Source organism: Symphalangus syndactylus, chromosome 7 (assembly GCF_028878055.3).
Source record: "Symphalangus syndactylus isolate Jambi chromosome 7, NHGRI_mSymSyn1-v2.1_pri, whole genome shotgun sequence".
NCBI lineage: Eukaryota > Metazoa > Chordata > Mammalia > Primates > Hylobatidae > Symphalangus > Symphalangus syndactylus.
In genome coordinates this window covers 56,231,067-56,254,447 of record NC_072429.2, presented here as the reverse complement: position 1 = coordinate 56,254,447, position 23,381 = coordinate 56,231,067, and the positions used below count along the sequence as shown (strand labels likewise).

Genomic DNA, 23,381 nt, shown 5'->3' with positions numbered 1-23,381 from the left:
ATTAGATTCTCACAGGAGCACACACCCTACCGTGAAGTGTGCAGGCGAGGGATATCTAGGTTGCACGCTCCTTATGAGAATCTAATGGCTGATAACCTGAGGTGGAACAGTTTCATCCCAAAACCATCTGCCCCTTCCCCACTTCCCCGCCTCATCCATGGAAAAATTGTCTTCCATGAAACTGGTCCCTGGTGCCAAGAAGGTCTGGGACCGCTGCTTGAGACACTTGGGGATAGTGACGCCCCTGAGGAGGGCTCCCCTCCAGGCCAGCCATGGAGAGGGTTTTCACTCCTCCCTCACAGTGAGCTAACACACCCTTACCCAACGGCCTGTCCGGAGGAGGCTCCTCTGTCAACCTCCATCACTGTCCCTCCTAACCTGCAACCCCCCAACTCAAGCCACGTTCCAGATGCAGTGTGACCATCACAGAGTCGGATGTGCACCCCTCACTCTGGTAATAACACTAACTACCAAAGGGGCTTTTCTGGTCAGCCACGTTATGCAGGCAACTCCCTCTGAGACTGCAGGCATTTAAAAACAACAACAACAAAAATCTAGGCCTTTTTAAAAACCATTAATACCTACCACTTCTAACTTCTTTCAGCTCATTCTCTACAGTGAATTTGCTTTGCAAAAACTGAGTTAACCCTTTCAAGCCCGCTTTCAGGGTCAGTCATCCCTTTGTATAGAATTTTTACTTCTGGATACTAGATTTCCCTCACAGCTTTGTGCCAAACAACAGCTAATAAGCATTAATTGGAATGGCTTCTCTTGCGGTTAACATCAACCCATTAAATCAGCACTCTCTTGAGGTTAACATCAACTCATTAAATCAGTGTTCTTTGGATACAGTTCTGCAGTCAGCAGGTTCAAACTGTACCTGGCCAATGTTTACCATCTTAGGCACAGGGAGATTTTCAGAGACGGCGTTAAATGCCTTGGTGAAGTTAGGAAAAATTACAAGATTGTATTCTGACCAATCAATCAGTCTACAAAGCCTACAGGAATGCTTAATTTTTTCTAAAGCAACCTCCATGGTAAACCTGTAGTGTCTCCAAGCGTTCACAGTTTTCTTTTTTGAGCACTTACGAATAATTTTTAATTCAAGAATTTGCCTAGGATTGCCATGAAACATTCATTTATACTTGCTCTGAATCTATTTTTCTTTCCTTTAATAAAAATGGGACATTTGCCTCTTGAGTGTCTTTGCAACCTCTTCTAATTTTCTTAATTCCCCAAAGGTTATATACAAAAAGCATTGGTTGGGGTTGTAATTTTGAGACTTCTGACGAGCCTCAGCCTCTTCCTTCATCTTAGTCTTCTTTTCCCTCCTCCTTGATCACGCACATCTCATTCATTCAACAATTCAACACATACTTACTCTCTGTAGCCCATCCTACTGTGAGTTTCCAGAGGCCAGCATGAGATTTTACTCTTGTGTCCCCTTCCTACTGAGCAGAGCTCATTAATCTCACTGGAGAGTTTACAACTTATCCCCACAAAAATCTAAAATATAAACACAAGTTATTTTTGTTCTGTATCAATGAAAAAGTAAATCTAACCTAAATGGAGTATTTTTAAAAGAAAACCACAGAACAGCAGAAGAAAGGTCACTCTGGGTATAGAAATGGCCAGGGCAGGTGCAGCTGGCACTGTCAGCTTCATCCCTGACTTGGCTGCCTGTCTGTGTCTCTCCTCTCACCCACACGGCAATTCAGAACCAAAGTGATGGCCAGTGTCACTACCATGCTCAGAGCTGACCCCTTCACTGTACTCTCAATGACTTATGCTCTAAACCCCCTCCACATCCCTCTTTCAGCTCCAACTTCATCAAATACACCCCCTACTTTCCCCAGGCTGAGGTTACCCAGAACAAAAATCACCAAGTACCCCACTATCTGTGCTGGAAGGCATCAAACACTGTTTCAAACACTGGTCTCTTGGCTGTGTTCTGGAATAACCTAGTCTGAGGCTTGAGGTTGACAGGAGTAAGGCCCCAAAAAGATCTGGTGAGCTACAAAGGCTGGTCTTCAAGTTCCATGCAAGTTATAGGTAAGCCATGTTTGGGCAGAAGCAAGGTATGTTGTGCAGGTGCTGTCCTGAACAGGCCATGAGTATCTCTCACATAGCAATGGTTAAATAGTTTTAATACCTTTCTGGATAAAAGTATTGCTTTAAATAGAACATTTCTGGCCAACATAAAATTCAGATCAGCAAAACAAGGTTCTTTCAGCCTGTGGGCCAATGTGGGTTTTAAGACACAAAAATCTCAGAATGGTAAATTTTTAATGGCTTCCATGGTTTTCTCCAAGCACTCAGATATTCAACCATTCAATAAATACTCTTTAAATGCCTACTTTGTGCTACAGCAATGAACAAGAGAGGCCATTTAGCTTATAGTCCAGTGGAAGAGAAAAATTAAAAGGCAATTAAAACTCCCTTTGGTAAGTATTACATCAGGATAAAGGATACATGGGACAATATACATGCAAATAGTCATTTGGGGAGAACCATAATCTTGGAATTTTAAAGATACAGCATTCTAAAGTATAAATCAGTTCCAAACTTTTTTTTTTTTTTTTTACAAACATTAGCCTTGCACAACTCATTGTTTATATTTTTTAATCAAAATTGACAAATTATAACCTCATGTCAAGGAGGAAATTGTCAAAATTCTTACAAAGAATTTTAAAGCCAAAACCAAAAAAAAAATGGAAGAAAAATTTGGCAAATTACTCCATACTTCAGCATTCACATGAATAATTTTAAGTCTATCCTTGAGTCATGTTTAAAAATAAAGTGAGAGAAAAGTTGAAATTTTGCAAAATAAGCAGCATTTTCTAATTTCACAAAAAGGCAGAACAAATAAAATGCCTGCTTCTGCCCAACCTGCTTCCCAGTGACAATGAATTACGGATGACAAAGCATTGGGAATGGCTCTCATGGCTGCACAACAGCTTCCTATTGGTAGGATTCCAAACGCTTACTGTGTGGAAACTACTGGCATGGTGCTTAAACAGGACCTGTTACTTAATGACCTTGACCCACTGAAACAATTTTCTATTACAATGAAGTATACACACTCTTATCACTTTGTTGTTTCCTTAGCTCCAACTCTTATAAACATCAACAGGATGTTTTTTGTTTGTGCTCTTGCCCATAACATAAACCTAAAAAAATCTACCCATGCCAAACATAATTTTTGAGTACTTACACATTCAAGGCAGTGTAGAGGACACAAAAACAGTTACTCTTACCCCAATGTCCTTTTGGTCTAGTAGAGGGAAATATGACTTTATTTGTATTTGTCAATTCCAACATTTATTGAGTATCATTTTGCGGACTGAGTACCTACTGTGATAATCATTACTCATAAACTATTAAATACTGAGAATCTACTATGTCCAGGAAGCCATTCAGGCATTAAAGATATAAAATACATATATATATATATATATATATATATATATATATATATATATATATCTCTCACCTATATCAAACATTAGCAGTAACTCTTCTAGCCCAGCAATTCCTCTAAACCAGGGAAGCAAACTATAGCATATTTCATGTTTTTTGTATGGATCAGGTGCTAAGAATGGTTTCACTTTTTAAAAAGAGTTGAAAATAAATCAAAGAAGAAAATTTCATGGGAAAATTCTATGAAATTCAAATTTCAGTGGCCTTAAATACAGTTTTATCGGGAAATGGTCATACTGATCTGCTTGTCTATGGTTGCTTTCATGCTACAACAGCCAAGTTTAGTGGCTGCAACAAAGATTGGCCAACAATGTCAACCCTTGAGTAGTTGCAACAGTGACTATATGCCCAGCAGCGCCAATCCTTGGTTCAAACCATCATGGTAATCCCTCCACAGCCTGGATCATACAGGCAGGACTAAGCTCATACATACTAAGAAGGAGCAAGGAGTCTGCTCTCAGCAAAACAGAAAGAGAGGCCCCTTTCCTTCTGCTGAATGTGAACAAGGAAGTATGCAATCCCAGCCAGTGGGCTGCCATCTAGAACCCACAAGGGAATCAGCCTTGGGATGATACCTTTGCTGAGAATGAGAGTGAGAAGCTGGAGGAATGTGAGTCCTTGAAGACATTTGAGCCACAGATCATACCACAACTGGAACCAGCCCTACATTTAGTTTTCTTTTTAAATGAAATAAATTACCTAATTATTTATGTGAGTTTGAGTCTGATATCTATCAGTAACATAGATGGTCCCCTCTTAATCAAGCAGGAATGAAAGACAACAGATCTTTACAGTACAAAACAAAGTATTTGTTTTGTTCATGGTAATATCACCACCACCACATTCAATAACTGTATTTACAAGTCACTTTATAGTGAATCCTCATAACTATGATGTAAGTATCATCATCTTCATTTTAAAGACGGAGAAAAATACAAAGGAGCTTAGGTCTGATGACTTACTCAAGGTCAAAAACTGGTAAGCGGCAGAGCTAATACTTGGGTCTCATTCAGCCTGATGCTGCTTTGTTGTCTAATATCATGATTTGCTCACATTTTCATCTGTTGAAGGAATCATATGATTACAACGGTACAGGGTCAGGGAGGGGAGGAGGGGTTACCAAATGCAGTCTATGGGAGGAGAAGGGAGAATAGGGAAGAAATGATGAGGGAACTAAATCTGGAAGGAAATATAGGAGTCAGACAGGGAAAGGTAAGGTGGTGAGCTGTCCTAGAAGAAGAACTAGCGACGTGCAGATACTGAGGCTACAGAGTGATTTAATATGTCTGAAGCATTAATATAAAGAGGAGGAGGCAGACAGTGTAAGAGAGGATCATGAAGAGCCTCCTCTATACTTAGGCATTTGAACTACATCTTGAGTACTTTGAGGACACTACTTGAGGTTTTTAAAAAAGGAAGTGGACAGGATCTAATTTCCACTTTATAAAGATGACTGTGACAGAAGGATGAAATAAAACAAGTTATGAGTAATTTAAGTAACAACTAACGAGAACCTAAAATATTCAACTAAAGTAGCCTTAGAGTCAGAACTGAGACCTCCAGCTTCAATTTTTAATAGCTCCATGATCTTTGACAAATTAACCTACTAGTCCTTCACCTACAAAAGAAAAAAGAATTGAGATAATTACTGTGAGAATAAAATGCTAAAACAGAAAGAAATATACAATGTGTGATGTGTAGCTAGCACTCAGTGGTAGCTATGTTTTTTCTCTATCATTACTGTTATTTCAGTCTGTAGCTCAGCAGTGCTACAGAATTGGGAGTTATCAGTAGATTGCAGTTAAAGTTATGAAGAGCATGCAGCATGGGATTAGAAGATGCTCAAGCAAAAATCCTGGGAAGACTATCCTTTAAGGGATAGATAAAGCAAAGGAACAAGAAGAGTTCGGTGGATTTACTACTAAGGTAGTGTCTGCTGACTTTGGACAGAAACAAGAAAAAAAGGGACCCGCACTACTCAGTTGTAATATTTGGCTGGGTAGAGTAGTCAGAGTAAAAGGAGGTTTTTGTGGGTTTTGTTTTGTTTTTCTTTACATGAGAAAAACAAAAGGAAGGAATTCAGAAGGAGAATTCTCAGAAGTAATGGCTCAAGATGTATGAGAAAATGGTGTCCCAGTCCACTAGGAGTTCCTCAGAGAGGCCCAGCATTCCTGCCCCAGTCTTCGCCTTTCCCTTAGGTGGGTGGAGACCCAAAGGTCCCTAATAGCTGTGACTGCCAAGATTAATACGTTCTAACTGTGATGCTGGCTTATCTCCACTCAGCCATCACCCTTCTAGTATAAGGAAAGAAAAGAGGCTTTACCAAACTATGATAAGATGTATCCCCAAAACTCAGTTGTTGGATACTTTTGCATCCAAATTGGAGCAATCCCTCTACAAGATTCTCAACTGCACCGGCTTCAGATCCTGTCTACCCACAGGATCTTATACCAGGGAACTGTAACCAGCCTCACCTCAGTAGGCCCCCATTGTCAGGCAACTCAAAGGCCAATCCCTACCAACCATCCAACAAATGAGGGAGCTCTTAAAGAATGTTCTCCGGTTTCTCTGCAAAATGGCAGGGAGCCATCTGCCACAATTGAAAGATAAATAGTAAGATATTGGCTGAAGTTGAAGATGTGAAATAGCTGGCATTGAAAATATGAATAAGCATAAACTAAAAGCACACTAAGACCACAAGGCATTGGTGAAGGACCAGCTGAGCAGGAAGGTCTTGAACATACATAGTTTATTTCAAGTTTACTCCAAATCAGTAAAAGTACTTAAGCTAGTGAACTGTGCTCTTACTCAACATGACTCTATCCTACCCAGTCATCTTAAATGTCTCACTGATAACAAGATAATTCTAAAAATTAGCTTGGGTACTTATTAACACAAATACTGCACTACTTCTAGAAAAAAACTATAAAATAAATACAAGGGGCTTAAGAGTTTTCCACCTTCATATAAGTTAATTTCATTTTAAAAATGTTCTACCACTATAATGTTACAAAGCAAATAAGTGATTGAAACATTGGGCTATGTTTGGATCCATGCCAGGCTCCCTAGGTCTCCAGATATATTTACTGGTTACAACTAAACAGATTGACCAGCTAGAAACCACCAAATAATCAAATAAATCTTAAGATTCAAGAAAATAAGCACTATATTTTAGTCATGAAGAAAGTTCAATTTTTAACAAACCAATGTACCTATTGCTAGTTATTACCATTTAAGGAGGAAAATGAGCAGCATATCAAGTCAATTAAACCAAATCACCAGTATTAAATGGCTTACCTTTTCACAGATGTTAGACTATCCCATGTATTTTATAAAGAATTTTTACTTTAATAAACTTAGCAAAACATTCTTAGTATCTGAAATAGCTACGATTTACAGAAACTTAGTATTTAGTCATTTTAAATGGAATTTTATTACAAGGTAATACTAGACATACAATAGCTATCTTCTGTTTACGAGAAGCACTAAAACCACATACAACTTTTTGCCAGTAAGTTTGAAACTTCAAAGACAGAAAACTTTTAGAAAATATAACTTACTCAAATGTACCTACCAAGAGAAAATATAACATAGCAACCCTAACTCAAGAAGACACAGAAATTTTAAATAGTCCTGTAAACATTTAAAAAGCAAAGCAGTTTCCCCTCATGTCTACCCACACCTCACCCAGTGTGGGGGTAAAATGACAAAAAGGTTTGAATGAGTTTTACCTAATAGCTACTTCTTTTTTTTTTTTTTTTTTTGACAGTCTCGCTCTGTCTCCCAGCCTGGAGTGCAGTGGTGCAATCTTGGCTCACTGCAAGCTCCGCCTCCCGGGTTTACGCCATTCTCCTGCCTCAGCCTCCTGAGTAGCTGGGACTACAGGAGCCCGTCACCACACCAGGCTAATTTTTTTTGTATTTTTAGTAGAGACAGGGTTTCACCGTGTTAGCCAGGATGGTCTGGATCTCCTGACCTCGTGATCCACCAACCTTGGCCTCCCAAAGTGCTGGGATTACAGGCATGACCCACCACGCCCAGCCCCCAAATAACTACTTCTATACAAACTATGCCAAAGAACAGAAAAAGAAGAAATCTTCCTAAATTCATTTATGCAACTAGAATATGACCTTGATAACAAAACCAGGAAAGAAAATGTTGGGTCAGTTTTACTCATGGATCTATTAACTAATCCAATAATACTGAAAATATATAAAACCACCATGCTGGAGTCTTCCCAGAAATGTAAGGATGGTTTTAAATTAGGGCATCTATTGTTATCATCTGCCATCTGAAGTATGGAAGGAGAAAAACCAAATATATAATATCAATAGGTGCAGAGAAAATATTCCATACTAATCATAATTCTTAAGGAAGTAAGGGGGGAAGGAGAAGCAGGGGGAGAGGAGAGGAGAGGAGGAGAGGGAAAAAGGAAGGAAATTACAGACCCACATCTAACATAAACACAGATGCAAAATTGCTGACAAAATATTAGCAAATAAAGCAGTATATAAAAAGGACAATTCAAATCAACCAAGTGGGACTTTGAGTGAGAAAAAGTATTTGACAAAATTCTCAACCTAGAAATACAAATTTCCCCAATCCAATTAAAAGGATCTACAAAACATCCTGAGTTAATATTTTACTTATTTAATGGTAAAATACTAAATACTTTGCCACTAAAATCAGAAACAAAGCCAGGATGTCTACTCTCATCACTGGTATTCAACATGATACTGGAAATCTTAATTAGTGCAGTAAGGCAAGAAAAGACTGGAAAAGAAGTAAGACTGTTTCTATTAATGGGCTTCATGATATTTACATAGAAAATCCCAAATAATCTATTTTCTTTAAAAAAAACTACTAGAATAAATGAATTTAGCAAAGCTACATGATATAAGGTGCGTGTAACAGTTCTATGTCTACATACTAGCAGCAAATAATGGGAAAATGAAATTTTAAAAATACGATTTCTAATAGCATCACAAAATACAAAATATTTAGAAAACTGTTTAACAAAAAAATGCGTAAAAAGATCTCCATAGCAAAATCTACAAAAAAAAACAGGCAGAAGGAAACTAAAAACCTAACAAATGAAGACATATACCACTATCATAAATTAGAATGTGCAATATCACTGTGATTAATGCTCTCAAAGTTGGTCTACAGAGTCAACACAATCCTAATCATAAACCCTAGCATGCTTTATTCTGTGGAAATTGACAAGGTGATTCTAAAATGTATATGGATACACAAAGTATCTATACTATTTAGAGCTATTTTAAAAGGAACAACAAAGTAGGAGGATTTACACTACCTAGTTTTAATACTTACTGTATAGCTAGAGTAATCAAGATTCTGTGATAAAGGCATAAGAACAAACAGATAACAAAAAAACAGAGGGGCTCAGGAACAGATTTATACTTACACTGTCATTTGCTTTTTGACAAAGGCACCAAAAGTAATCCAATAATGAAAGCAAAGTCTTTTCAACACATGGTGCTAGAACTGAAATTCCATATAGAAAAATATAAATCTAACTCAAAATTAATGTGAAAATGCTCATAGACAAACATAAAAACTAAAACTATAAAACTTCTAGAAGAAAATAAAAGAAGATAGCTTTGAGACTTGAGAACGTGCAGTTTCTTAGAACACAGAAAGCAAAAACAGAAAAGAAAAAATAAATATCAGCATTAAAAATAAAAAAAAAATGTAAGTTATAGACTGGGAGAAATATGTGCTATATATATCTGAAAAGAACTTCTATCCAGAATACATAAAGAATTACAGCTCAGCAACAAAAAACAATAAAATTAGAAATGGGCAAAAGAGAAACTTCACTAAAGATAATGAGTATAGCCAATAAGCACAAGAAAAAGTGCTTGACATCATTATTCATCAGGGAATTGCAAATGTAAACTACAGTAAGAAGCCACGGCACACCCACCAGAATGGCTAAAATTAAAAAGACTGACACCACCAAATGTTGGTACATATGTAGAACAACCAATTCCACACATTGTCAGTGGGAGTATAAAATATATTGTACAACTACTCTGCAAAAGAGTTTAACAGTTTCTTAATAAAACTAAACATACACCTACCCTATAGCCCAGTAATCCCTCTCTTGCTCAAAAGAAATAAAAACATATGTCAAAAAAGGCTTCTATAATATTCATAGAATTTTATTCATAATAACCCAAAACTAGGAATAGCCCAAGTGTCCACCATTAAAAGATTGGGTTAAAAAAGTGTGCTATACAGTATGAATGGAGCTGGAGGCCACTATCCTAAGCAAACTAACACAGGAACAGAGAACCATGTTCTTATTAATATAAGTGGGAGCAAAACATTGACCACCTATGGACACAAAGAAGGGAACAACAGACACTGGGGCCTACTTGAGGGTAGAGGGTGGGAGGAAGGTGAAGATCAAAAAAACTACTCAGCAGGTATTAAGCTTATTACCTGTGTGACAAAATTATCTGTACACCAAACCCCCGTGACATGCAATTTACCCATATAACAAACCTGCATATGTACCCCTGAACCTAAAATAAAAGCTTAAAAAATTGTGCTATAGTCAGACACTGGAATACTATTTGACAATAAAAAGGAACAAGTGACTGTGTATACAACATAAATGAACTCAAAAATATTATGCTGAGTGAAAGAAGACTTTACAAAAAAAAGTACTTGCAAAAGAAGTTCTAGAATAGAAAACACTAATCTATGATCAAAACATGTAGTACAATGGCTGCCTCTGATGGCAGAGGTGGGGGCAAGAAAAGGGCCTGAGAGAACTTTACAGGGTGATGAAAATACTCTCTATCCTATTAGGTTGTTGTTTTACAAAAGTAGAAATGGATCTAAAAACTCCTCAGATCAGACACTAAAATTTGTGCAATTCACTATGTGAAAATTTTACCTCACAGGGAAAAAAACAAACAAACAAATGCTAAGCTCTAGTTAGCTATAGGCACACGTAAATGTTTACGAAAGTGAAATATACTAATATTTGCAACTTACTTTGAAAGGCATGAAAGAATAAGATTGACTGGTAGATATGACAAAGCAAATCTATTAAAGCAAATCTATCAAAATGTTAACTGCTGTAGCATCTATGTGGTGGAGTCATTACAGAACTCTTTCAACTTGGATACATATTTTTAAAGTTTCATTAAAAAATGTTAATTTAAAAATACTATTGAAAATGTTTTTTAAAATATAAAGTACCCAGACTTAATCTAATAAAAGTTGTAAATGACTTTCAAATAAGATTATAAAAATTGTCAGACTTAAATACTTAAGAAATTATAGGCCAGGCGCAGGGCTCACACCTGTAATCCCAGCACTTTGGGAGGTTGAGATGAGCAGACCACTTGAGACCAGGAGTTTGAGAGCAGACAAGCCAATATGGCAAAACCCCATCTGTACAAGAAATATGAAAATTAGCCAGGCATGGTGGTGCATGCCTGTAGGCCCAGCTACCGGAGAGGCTGAAGTCAGAGGATCACTGGAGCCTGGGAAGTCAAGGCTGCCACAGCACTGCAGCCTGGGTGAAAGAGCGAGGCCCTGTCTCAAAAAAAAAAAAAAAAAAAGAAGAAAGAAGAAAAAAGAAAGAAGAAAGAAGAGAAAGCAGGCCAGCCGGCCAGGTGCATGTATAAGAAAATTCAGTATTATAAACACCCGTATTTGTCCCAAATTATTCTATAGATTCAATACAATGCCAGTAAAAATTCTCAAATATTTTTCATGAACATATTTGATAAGCAGATTCTAAAATCTAGAGAAACGGATGAGGAAAATGTCCCAAAGCAGCAAACACAATAGTGAAAAAGGCAGGGTAGAAGGACATGCCCTATCAGATAGGTGGACTCATTACAAAGCTATAGTGAGCAACTCAGTTTGGTGTTGCTTCTATATGCCTGGAACAAAATAGAGCCTGACGTATTCATACACAAGAGGTGATGCTGCAGACTACGATAAAAAGATGACAAATCAACTAACAGTACAGGACATTTTCATTGGCCCTTTTAAAAAAAAAAAAAATACTGAATTAGATCCCTAATAACAAAATATACAATAAAATGCTACACCAGGTAGTTCAGAGATCTAAATGTAAAAAAGCAACGTTTCAGATCTTTTAGAGGAAAATACAAGAATAATTCATGACATCTGTGTTATGTGTCTTACAAAAAGTATAAAGGTGTGAACCATAAAGTATAAAATAGAAAAATTCTATTAATATATTAAAATCTTAAAATTCTGTTCAACAACGTATACCATAAAAAATGAAAATATGAGTAATCACAGACTAGGAGAAGTCCTTTATCACAAATAATCAAAAGGTTCAGGATATAAAAAAAATTCTACCTTATCAATACTACAAATACAAAACAAAAACAGAAAAATAGGCAAGATGTACTAACAGGCAATTCAAAGGAGGAAACACAAGGCTACTCTTACCAGTAATTTCACTAGTAATTAGAAAAATGCAAGTTTCAACCCTCAAGTACTACTTCACACCCACTCAACTGGCAAATATCAAACTTCACCAAATGTTGATAATGTGATGATGGCACAGAACAAGCTCTTATTCATTAGGGGCAGAACTGTAAGTTGATACAACCACTTCCGGGTTAAAAAATGGCAATATCCAGTAAAGTCTAATGTGTGTACTTTCTATGACCCACAATTCCAATTCCAGATTATGCCCTAGAAAAACACTCAGACATGTACCCATGGGGAGAGATAGGCACATACATGTTCAGGGCAGCATTATTTGAAAGAAAAAAGTGGCCTGTGATAGGATGGCTAAATGAAAAGCAAGGCATATTCATATGGTGTAGAACTACATACGTGAAAATAAAGAACTGGAGTTTGGAGGAATTTCAAACAAATGGTGTCAAAATAGTATGCCAAGTAGAAGCCTGTTCACAAAACTTTTAATACATGCTATACAGTATATATACATATATGTGTGTGTGTGTGTATAGGTGTATTTCTACACATAGGGATATAGATATACTTCCTGAGCAGTTTTCAAATACATTGATTTAACAATAGATATAGTTTACATGTGTGGATACATAATGTGTATGTGCAACACGTTATATATTATTTTGTGCATATATACCTGTATTTATGATAATGACTACCATAAAATGTTTAACAATGGTTAGGAAGGAATACCACAGGAGAGGAAAATCTAGGAATCTGATAATGTTTCATTTCTTTGCCTATATGGTCGGTAGATGGGTATCCACTGCATTACTCTCTACAATTATTTATAGGCTTAAATATGTACTATTTCAAATACATACAATTTTAAAGAGCAATACATAGAAATATTTTTATTATAAAGGTTAGAGAACTAGCTCTCTGCCAAAAAGAAAATCCATGAAACAACTTACAAAAACTCAGTGACAAGCATCTTATACAAATTGACTTGATTCAAAGAATGGAAAAGTAAAGTTAAATGCTAGATATTCTTTCAACAAACATTTACAACACAGATTTTGAGGTTTATGTAAATTAAAAAATTAACTGTCCTAAATAAAATTTACAAGTGAAACTAAGACCAAAAGAGTCTTTCCAGTATACCAAGAAAACTGAAAATGAAAGCAGCCTGTGAAAGACAGGGACAAAAACTGTGTATTAGAATAATAATAAATAAGAAAAAGAAGTTACAGACAGGATAGAACAACAAAATAATAGTGACTCTGCACTATGGAATGGTAGAAATAGCTGTCAAACCTATGTAAAATATGAGAAAAGGCAGTTACAACAATGCTGGTTGTGAAATAAAATTATCAAAGGATATTCTCCTATTTTAAATTTAAGACAGATCCTTGGGGTCTTAAGTGCAGGATGAGTCACTGGGTTCAACGTGTGGGCACACATGTAGGAGAGAAGTGCTGGCATTTCTCCAAGTACAGAGATAGTGGTTGCCCTTGGAAACCTTACTATAACTGGACAGCAACCACCCCCACCCCCCAAACCCTCAACCAAGTCAATTCACCAACACTCTCCGCTCTGGAGCACACATGCTATCTACGATGACAGTCACATGACTAGGCAAGTGACCTGGATCTTACAGGGGGCCGAATAGCCCAGATCCTTCAAAAGATGATTTTCTTTTTAAAAAGAGTTATTCACCAAGGGAGCTCAACATTTCCTTTGAGTCTAATAGGTTATCTAGACCAAATTTGTCCTCAGCTGTGGCCAATTTGATAGGAACTAAATTACTTTGGTGATTTGCCATTAAAAGATAACCACATCAGCCAAAGGTAACCAAGACACATCCCTGAAAAACAAAGATCAAATGCAGAACAAAAGCCTGAAGCATCCCTCATATCAGGGGAATCAAATACTAAAATTTTAAAAATAATGACTAACAAGAAAATACCATCTTGGCTCCCAGCAGTACCAGAAGAAAGTACAATTAAAAAAAAGTTAAAGCACTGGCCTCCAGACTATACTCCCACAGTGGTACACAGGGAAGAAAAGAACATCCTGAATCCTTAGTCCTCTAATAAAAATGGCCAGAGCTGCAGGACCGAACCAGAGAAACTCATCACACCCACGTGTGCAGTGCAGAGCAGACACTGGCAGCAGATAATGAAGCAAGCAGCCCTTGCACCTCCACATTTCCTGATAGATGGCTGAGGCTTTTCCCCGGAGATTTAGGTGGGGTGTAGATAGGTTATATGTACATACAGGGTTTATTAAAGAGAAGTTCATTTGAAAAACATTTTTGTACCTTGGTACAGAATGAAGTCAAGCCATTTAGAGGTGATATGGAAGTATTTAAGCCACAAACTAAGCTGCATATTTTCATGATATTAAAACAGTGGCTGGAATTACCTCAAAAGAGTAAATATATCTGAGCCTGGGTAAGATAAAATAATGTTACAGATTTCTGAGCCATTAAGGGCAAATCACCAACTTGAAAGTTGATGTGCAAATGGATACTTACACCTCCAGAAGCTGAGAGAAATGTATCAAGTACTCCACAAAGCATAGTATAAACTCTATCTCAAGAATATACATTTTACTTAACACAAAGATGCTACGGAACATAAAAATAAATAAAAAAATAAGTATAAATCATCAAAAAAGTCAAAGTATGCAATGCCCTGATGACATCTACACTTTTATAGTCTCCAAAGTTTTGCACTCACCCCTACAATTAGACGTACTTTAACGGAAACTGAGAAACACAAAGGCATATGAAATCAGTATTAGTGATATCAAAACTCTGAAAAGAAAATAGATCATAATTCTTTACATTTAAGGAGGCTAGGAGCAGAGATTTTTAGCGATTCTTGGTTCTGATTCTTACGCAGATATGATCCAGGTCACCATATTCTTTCTCCCAAACTGCACTAGCCTTCTGGAGAAAAGGGTTTTTCTATTGGAACCAGAGAGCTCAGGGGCTAAGTATCTGATATTAACTAACAACAAGACGGATAGACCCTATGAGCCTTTCTCCAAGTTCCTCTGTTGATAATTGGCTGAAAATGAAAATGTCATACATTCATTTTCTAATAATCTCTATGAGACAGATTATTTTAAAGCAAGACTAAAATATAGTCCAAAATATAGAACTTTCACTTCCACAGACCACTGGAGGTTAACTGGTCTCTGGAAAACATGTTCATAAACTCCCTCAGAACATTATTTAGTGCTTGGTTTCATATGATCTGGTCAGGATGGACAAAATGCTGTTGAACTGAACACAAAACAGCTGATGGTTCTTACAGTGGAAGAATTATGGTCTTCCTATCTTTTCATCTCAGAATGACTAATGGAGGATTAAGCAATTGGCTCTGATGGTCTTTGGCTAAAGAAAGAAAATTTTGCTAGGGCCTCTTCATTCAAGGGCTCCACAATGCAATCAGCAGTGTATTGTATCCCTCAGTTACTTAGTAATCTAAGAGACACTCAAAGTAGAAAGAAAAAAAGAAGCTAAACTAAACTCAGAAGTGTGTTTCTAAATGACAAATACTCATCCAATGAAGCTGTTAATGTTTTACAGGCAGTTCATGAATGTATTTCATTCTAATTAAGCCTAAACAAAAAAGTTGCTCAATCTACTGAGACACCTTGAGAGAGTTAAAAAGTAGCTAAGAGTTTTTAAGTGCTTATCTATCAATAGTTTTGAGTATATGCAGACGGATTAAATAATAATAATAATTAAAACCTGCTGTTACGTAACCCCAAGCTTCAAACTAAAAGGGGGATGTATTCTACAGTGACACCTAGTGGTAGAAGGTAATGTAGTAGCAGGACACCCAGACAAAATAAACAGGGAGATGGAAAGCTGCTAGGAGATACAGGGAATTAAGGGGTGATACTCAAAAGGGAAAAACTAAACAAACAAACAGAGAACATTACACATACCAGTGTCTACAAAATAAGCCCAAAAGGACATCATGATCCTTCTTTGCCAAACTATTTTCAAATCAATAAATTTGAAAAAGGCTTCCCCTGGGCCCAACTGGCCATGCAAGTCCAGTTCTATATGCAAAATAAAGGTAAGAAGTCTAATTTATTCATGTTTCTTTTATATTATAAAGAGTAAAACTGAAAAAAAAGTAAAATTGATCTCTGTAGAAAACCATTTTATCATTTTTCAGCTTAAGCTGAAGAAAATAAAAAGTAGACACTTGCTTTAAAAATCTGTGATATAAATTCCCCAAATTCCAGCTTCCAAACATCACTTTTCAGCAAAATGACCACCAAGACAAAGTTTGGCCAGGAAAAAAAAAAAAAAAATCACCTTTTGCCTAAAATGCATGTTTCAAATGACTGGGTTCTTTTTTCCCCATATTTTTACACAAAAACTTAAGAAATAATAATGTTTAATGTGACCAATGCCGCCATTTTCTGACTCTCAATGTAAGACATCTCAAAAAACATACTATTTGAACACATATACTTCTTCTCAAACTAAAATTTCAAATACTGTTTCAAATATAATTTTTGTCAGGGGAAATGTAATTGGTGATAGGACAAAAGCTTAGTTTTCTCCAATAATTAAATGTAGTACTCATGGAGACAGCCAGAAGAAAACTTGATAATCTAGTTCAACTCCAATTACATATTAGAGAACCTAAAATTCAAGCATGGCAAAATGAGTAACAGAAAACCTGGGTTCTTAGTCTCGGTTCTTCCAGTAATTCGTCGAGTTTCCATGAACTAAACAACCTTCAATGAACTCGACAACTTTTCTGGGCATTAATTTCCTCATCTGTATGATTTCAGCAGGAAACTAAATGGGTCTCACAGTATGACTCTGCTAAAAAGTCTTTGATTTTCCCAGTAGAAGGGAATGGTTCGCACAACGTCCGTACTTTAATGACCAGATAAACAGCATTAAAAGAAAAGCCGGCTTTATCTTTCGAGTACAGCCTATTATACACGACACTGTACTTTAACTGTTTAGGATGATGGAAGGAAATGGTTTTCATACCCAGTGCCTTCTATCTGGCACACAGTCAGAACTCAGTATCTACTGGAGAAAAAAAAAAAAAAAAAAAAGGATGCGGATATGCGGATAAAGAATACTCATTACGTCACATGCAGGGCTCCAATATGAACTTTTGTTTCTGTATCACGGGCATTCTTCCCTTTTACATATTCTTTTACATACTATGTCTGTTTCACGACTATTAGAGAATCAACGTGTAAAATGCTTAAAAGGCTGTAGATCGTCAAATATGGACAGAGTTTGCTCTAAAATGCCTGAGTATGAAAGTCAGGAGAAGTTAATTTAAGTTACTGCATTTCCTAAACCTATCTCTTGCCTGTTAAAATGCTTCAAATAGTTATGGGGTAGGTATAGAAACGTGAGACACATTTCCCAGTATTCGTTCTCACCTATAAGAGGCCATATAAAGTGACTTGCCTCAGATGCAATCAGCCCTCTCCTTATAAACACAAAAATGAAATGGAACGAAGATATGTTTCTCTGGCAAATAGCTACAGAAACCTTTTGAAAACAACTAACATTAAAGTCTTGTTCATCAGCTTTCTCTGCTTAGTGCCCTTAGAGGCACAATGGGTTCTTCTCATTTAGGGATGTTAAAAAGAGTAGCCTCAGTCGGTTGAGGCAATTAATCTATCCCTCTGCAGGTTTAAGTGACATTTAAGAACAAGTGAAAAAGGAACACAAACTTTTACTTATGTCAAAGGTGAATTAATATGCTTGAATTGAACTTCAAACTATGTGTACATCTTTACATTTAGAATACAAATATTAGTCCTTAGAATGTAAATTTGTGCAATGGATTTAATGCACTACTTCCCCCATTTAAATTCATTCATTCATTCACTACTCAAATATTTATTGAGCACCTATTATGGGAAAGGAACATTCTAGGAGCTGGGGATACAGAGAGAATGAGCCAAAGACAACACACATGAAAGTAATAAGACAAGTTCAGATAGTGACAAGTGCTATAAAGAAAATACTTCTTTGACTATAGCTGATTCATTTTCTTGGTATATTATGAACGCATGATCTGAAGATCTCAGCAAACAAAGAATCTAAATCACTTCAAGTGAAGTTTACAGCTCACATTCCATACACATGTGTATTGCAGTTTCAATATCCTAAATATGAGTCAAAGGAAGTATAAAAGAAACCGAGAACCACTGAAATATGAGACGAAACAGATTTAAAAATCTGTTCTCTCTGCTGGATATGCACATGGACGAGGAGAAAAGTTAATCTCCAATTGATTTTTATTTTAAGTAAAAGTGGTAAAAATAGAGACGCTCATTCAGTATTTCATGACATTCTAAGATATTTTAAAGGCAACTGCAGCGCATATTAAGCTACATACAAGCAAAAATATTTAAAATAATTTCCGAGAGCATTCAAATCACTCCCGACTTCTTCCCTCCCCCTGCCCCCCAGCGCCCCCACTTTCACCTCCTCTGAGTTGCTCTGAAACGCTGCTGGTTAGGCAGGAACCCACTTTCCCTGACTTTGGCTCATTTTCAACTCCCCAAAACATGCAAGGCAAAGGATAAATTGTTCTCTTACTCTCATGTTCAATTCCACGGAAAGCCAAGAAACAGTCACTCAGCAACCTCTGTCTGGGCTGCGCCCTGCAGGTGAAGGAACTGCTGGGAAGGGGCTACCCAAGACTACCATCCCGAGGGCTCGGACCCTGGTCCGCCTGGCCCCTCGCCCGCCCGCCAGGCCCGCCGAGTGCGGCCTCCGCCGCGCGCGCCTAAAGAAGCAGCGTCGCGGGGGATGGAGGCGGCGCGCGGTGGGACCTGGGGAGATGCACCCGCAGCGTCAGCCGCGCCAGCCGGCTCCCTACCCCGAGGCGAGGCCCCAGATCCCCGCCCCGCAGGGCCTCTGACCTCTCCGGGCCCCGGGGCTGCTGCTGCCCCCGCTGCTGCCCGCACTCGTGCTACCGCTGCCGGAGCCGCTGCTGCTGCTGTTGCCGCTGCTCTTGGCATTCTTACGCTGGGCCATCGCACGCTCCGCGGGGGCTAATGAGGGCTGGTGGACTTCCTCAGTGCGCGGAGGTACACACGCGACGCGGGAGCCGCTTGCGGCGGCGGGCGCTGGAGCGGGTTCGGGCCGCTGCTCCTGCAGCAGAGCCTGTGCCTCAGCACCGCCTGCAGCACCTCGGAAGACTTTTCACCCGCGTGCCGGCTGCGCGCGCCGGGCCTCGCGTGTACGAACCTGTGACTCCCTGCGGAGGCGAGAGCGCGCGGCTCGCCGCCCGACGGCCACGCCCCTTCCCGGCCTCGCCCCGCCCCCAGAAGGCTGAGTGACGGCGCCTGGGACCCAATCGCAAGGGCCCTTACGAGGCGGCGGTACCCTGCCGCGCTCCCCGCCCCTGCTCACTTAGGGCTGTTCGGGCGCTACGCAGCTGCCTGTAAACGCGAGCCTCTTTCGGCTTTCCAGTCTGTCTCGGTCCTTTGGAACGTGGCAAACGTGGAAGCCGAGAGGGCTCTCGCGAGCGTTGGCAGACCCCGCTCCATAGGGATGGGACAGGGCGCGGTGCGGGGTAGGTGGACACGTGGGCCGCCCCTGGGCGGAGTGCGCCGCCTCTAGGCCTTTCACTGTGGATTTTGTCCCCTTTCCCTATGGATTTTGTCCCCTTTCCCTATACAAGGAAAGGAAGGGGTGCAGTCTCGCTTCTTGCGAAAGAGATCCCTATTTCTTGTCCTGATTAATACTAAGACATTTCTGGAATGGTGATATTAGGACTAGTTCAATGCTTAAACCATAGTAGTTCATCCATTTGGTGCTGAAGCAGGAATTTAGTTCGTTTGTGCCATCAGTATTTTCAGAGACTCTTAGTTAAGGAATGAAAATGAAAATGTGACACAAAAAGTTCATTTTCTTACCCTGGATGGCACCCTCTGTCTGAAATGCCTGCCTGCTTTGCTAACGCCTGGGCCTGTGCTGCCTGAGAATTTCCAACAGAGTATTAAAATGTCTTGGCACGTGGTTGAACCAGACAAGGACTTGAGATCAGCGACATCTTTATCATCTTTGTGTCACCGTTGCTAACACCATGCCCAATGTGTAGTAGACAAGCAAGAAATGCTTAGTGATTTGATACATTTCTGTCAATTGCTGAACCCACAGCCGTTGATCATGTTTCGTAGCAACCCCTGGGAGTGTCTCAGGAGGGCTCAGGGACCAGAGAGAGCAGTTGCAGTGTGGCATCTGGTTTCATTCCTCCTCTCCAGCCCCACAAACCCACCCACCCCCACCTTCGGAAGCACTCCCGCCTCCCCCCGGCCCCATGCCTTTTCACCTGTGGATGGTTGGATGCTGTTTGACCCTGCCCTGATGATGCACAGAAACCCCCCAAAGGTCATGTTGCAGAATAAAGAGAATGCCTTCCTTTACCTTTTGTCAAATAGTGTTAGGCTACTATCAAGAGACGGCGGGGGGGGGGGAGAGTTCACAGAGTTTTTATTGAAGTAGCTCTCTCAGCTTTTATCTTGTGGCCTCTCCTTCTGCCTCCATATATTCTTTCTCCCATTCAGGGCCCCCTTATAACCCTCTATTATATTATTTCAATGAAGGAGGTGGAGAACTGGATTAAGAAATAAATCTGAGTGATGGTGCTTCATATAAAATAAAAATGTGAGCTAAGCTTCAAAACACAATGCTCTAGTCCCCCCCACCACCCAAGATATTTTTACTCTTAAATTCTCACAAAACCCTGTAGTCATATCAATTTTTTAAAGAAATGTGATACTGGAAGCTCAGAGAGATAAAACAAAGTAAGGTCACTGTATTAGTCCGTTTTCACACTGCAGATAAAGACATATCCCAGACTGGAAAGAAAAAGGGGTTTAATTGGACTTACAGTTCCACATGGCTGGGGAGGCCTCAGAATCATGGCAGGAGGTGAAAGGCACTTCTTACTTGGAGGTGGCAAGAGAAAATGAGGAAGAAGTAAAAGCAGAAACCCCCAATAAACCCATTAGGTTTCATGAGAATTAATTCACTATCACGAGAATAGCACGGGAAAGACCGGCCCCCATGATTCAATTACCTCCTTCTGGGTTCTTCCCAAAACACATGGGAATTCTGAGAGATACAATTCGATGTTGAGACTTGAATGGGATCACAGTCAAACTATATCATTCTGCCCCAGTCCCTTCAAATTTCATGCCCTCACATTTCAGAACCAATCATGTTTTCCCAACAGTCCCCCAAAGCCTTAACTCATTTCAGCATTAACCCAAAAGTCCACAATCCAAAGTCTCATCTGAGACAAGGCAAGTCCCTTCTACCTATGAGCCTGCAAAATCAAAAGCAAGCTAGTTACTTCTTGAATACAATGAGGGTACAGGTATTGGGTAAATACAGCCATTTCAAATAGGAGAAATTGGCCAAAACAAAGGGGTTACAGGGCCCGTGCAAGTCTGAATTCGAGTGGGGCAGTCAAATTTTAAAGCTCCAAAATTATCTCCTTTGACTCCAGGTCTCACATCCAGGTCACTCTGATGCAAGAGGTGGGTTCCCATGGTTTTGGGCAGCTGCATCCCTGTGGCTTTGCAGGGTACAGCCTCCCTCCCAGCTGCTTTCATGGCCTGACATTGAATGTCTGCGGTTTTTCCAGGTGCACAGTGCAAGCTGTCAGTGGATCTACCATTCTGGGGTCTAGAGGATGGTGGCTGTCTTCTCACAACTCCACTAGGCAGTGCCCCAGTATGGACTCTGTGTGGGGGCTCTGACCCCACATTTCCCTTCTGCACTGCCCTAGCAGAGGTTCTCCATGAGGGCCCCGTCCCTGCAGCAAACTTTTGCCTGGGCATCCAGGCGTTTCCATACATCTTCTGAAATCTAGGCAGAGGTTCCCAAACCTCAATTCTTGACTTCCATGCACCTGTAGGCTTAACACCACGTGGAAGCTGCCAAGGCTTGGAGCTTCCACCTTCTGAAGCCACAGTCTGAGCTGTACGTTGGAGCCTTTCAGCCACAGCTGGAGTGGCTGGGACAGTCACAAAGGTAGTAAGTGATAGAAGAGGGACGTGAACTTGGTTGGACTGGCTCCAGAGTCTATAGTCCAAATTATTCCTCCTGGATAAGATGTAGTTTTGAGTGGAGAAAGTCTCACCTGGCTCCCTTTTAAGTTAATGGATGTCTCCAGGAAGCCTCCTTGATCCTACCTGCAAAGATAGGTCTGAAACCCAGTGGTAAGTGCTTATCAAAGCCTGTCTTTTTAAGGAAATCAAATTTGTTTTATAGCTAACTCCAAAATGCCATTAAGTGATGCTTTGCTCCTGCATTTCCAGAAACTAAATCTGGTACCCCTGACAAGGTACATTGCTGTGTGTCTTGGGCAATATCAGGCCAAAATAGAGGTTTTTGTAAATATGAATCACAGAAAGTAAGAGGCTACCTAGCGCTTTCTTGTATCCTGAGGAAACAACTATGATAACATTTATGCACTCAGTATTATCGAATAAAACTTAAATCAGATGCCATCAGTTCTAGACACAGTTGCATTTCAGGGACTGAATTCCCTCAAGCTAAGTGTCAGAACTATACATTTTATATCTGTCTGTACTTCCCATATTATGGGCATCAAAAAACGCAAAGCTTACCTAGGATTCATATATTTCTTTACAAAGGACTTTTCTCAGCATGGGTGTGAAGACGAGGGAGACAAAGTATCTTTTAGTATCTTTTAAATTAAAGGAGAAGTCAAATGTCCCTTGTTAGCTTTTCCTCTTTTCTGTAATTTTCAAGCAAATTATGAAGAACCCTGGGTGAAATAATGTTAAAAGGACCATAAAGACAAGACTTATCTAGGACAATTTATTAAAATACTAATTTAATAGAGCTTTTGAACTAGGCCAAATGTGTCTTTCAGGTATTTCCATAAACCTTCCACTGCCTTCACTGGGATTTGCAAGTGAGACCTGGAGGACACCATTTGCCCTACTTTTTTTTTTTTTTTTCCATTCTGATGACCCTTTACAACCTCCAGTCAAATTCCTTCCAAATTAATATTTCTGGACTTACTTATACCTACTATAGCATCGTTTTAAAAATTCCACTTTAACCTGCTTCCTAGAAAATGCCTCTCATTTTTATGCAATCTTCCTAATGTGAAGTTTTATTATTGCAAACTGAAACTGAGTATTTCCTCATCTTTATTTGCCATAGTAAATTGGACCATAGTGGAAAACAATAAATTTCAACTGGTCACGATCCATTTATATGTTTTTCATATTATATTAGTGAAATTTGTTGCAACGAAAGGATATTGGTAAGTATAGGAGGACTTTGAAGGCATTCCGTACTCAGTGTTTTCAAAGCAATTATCCTCATATGAGTCATATCTCAACACGTAAATGAACTGTCATTTTCACCAAACAGCTTGACTTCAGAT

At 39.1% G+C, this 23,381-nt stretch overlaps 1 protein-coding gene across 42 annotated transcripts in view; it reads right to left on the bottom strand.

Annotated features, from left to right (window-relative positions):
* The window catches only part of ASPH (aspartate beta-hydroxylase), a 222,749-nt gene extending 203,498 nt beyond the window's left edge, over positions 1 to 19,251 (bottom strand). For 33 of the 42 annotated variants that reach the window (XM_055286256.2, XM_055286297.2, XM_063643281.1 and 30 more), the window contains exon 1: positions 18,868 to 19,251. In XM_055286256.2, coding sequence (XP_055142231.1) covers positions 18,868 to 18,982 — 115 coding nt within the window. In that variant the 5' untranslated portion in view covers positions 18,983 to 19,251. The remainder of the gene's footprint in view (positions 1 to 18,867) is intronic. The other 9 variants (XM_055286261.2, XM_055286264.2, XM_055286262.2 and 6 more) reach the window with 4 other exon arrangements.
* Positions 19,252 to 23,381: the final 4,130 nt, after the last annotated feature.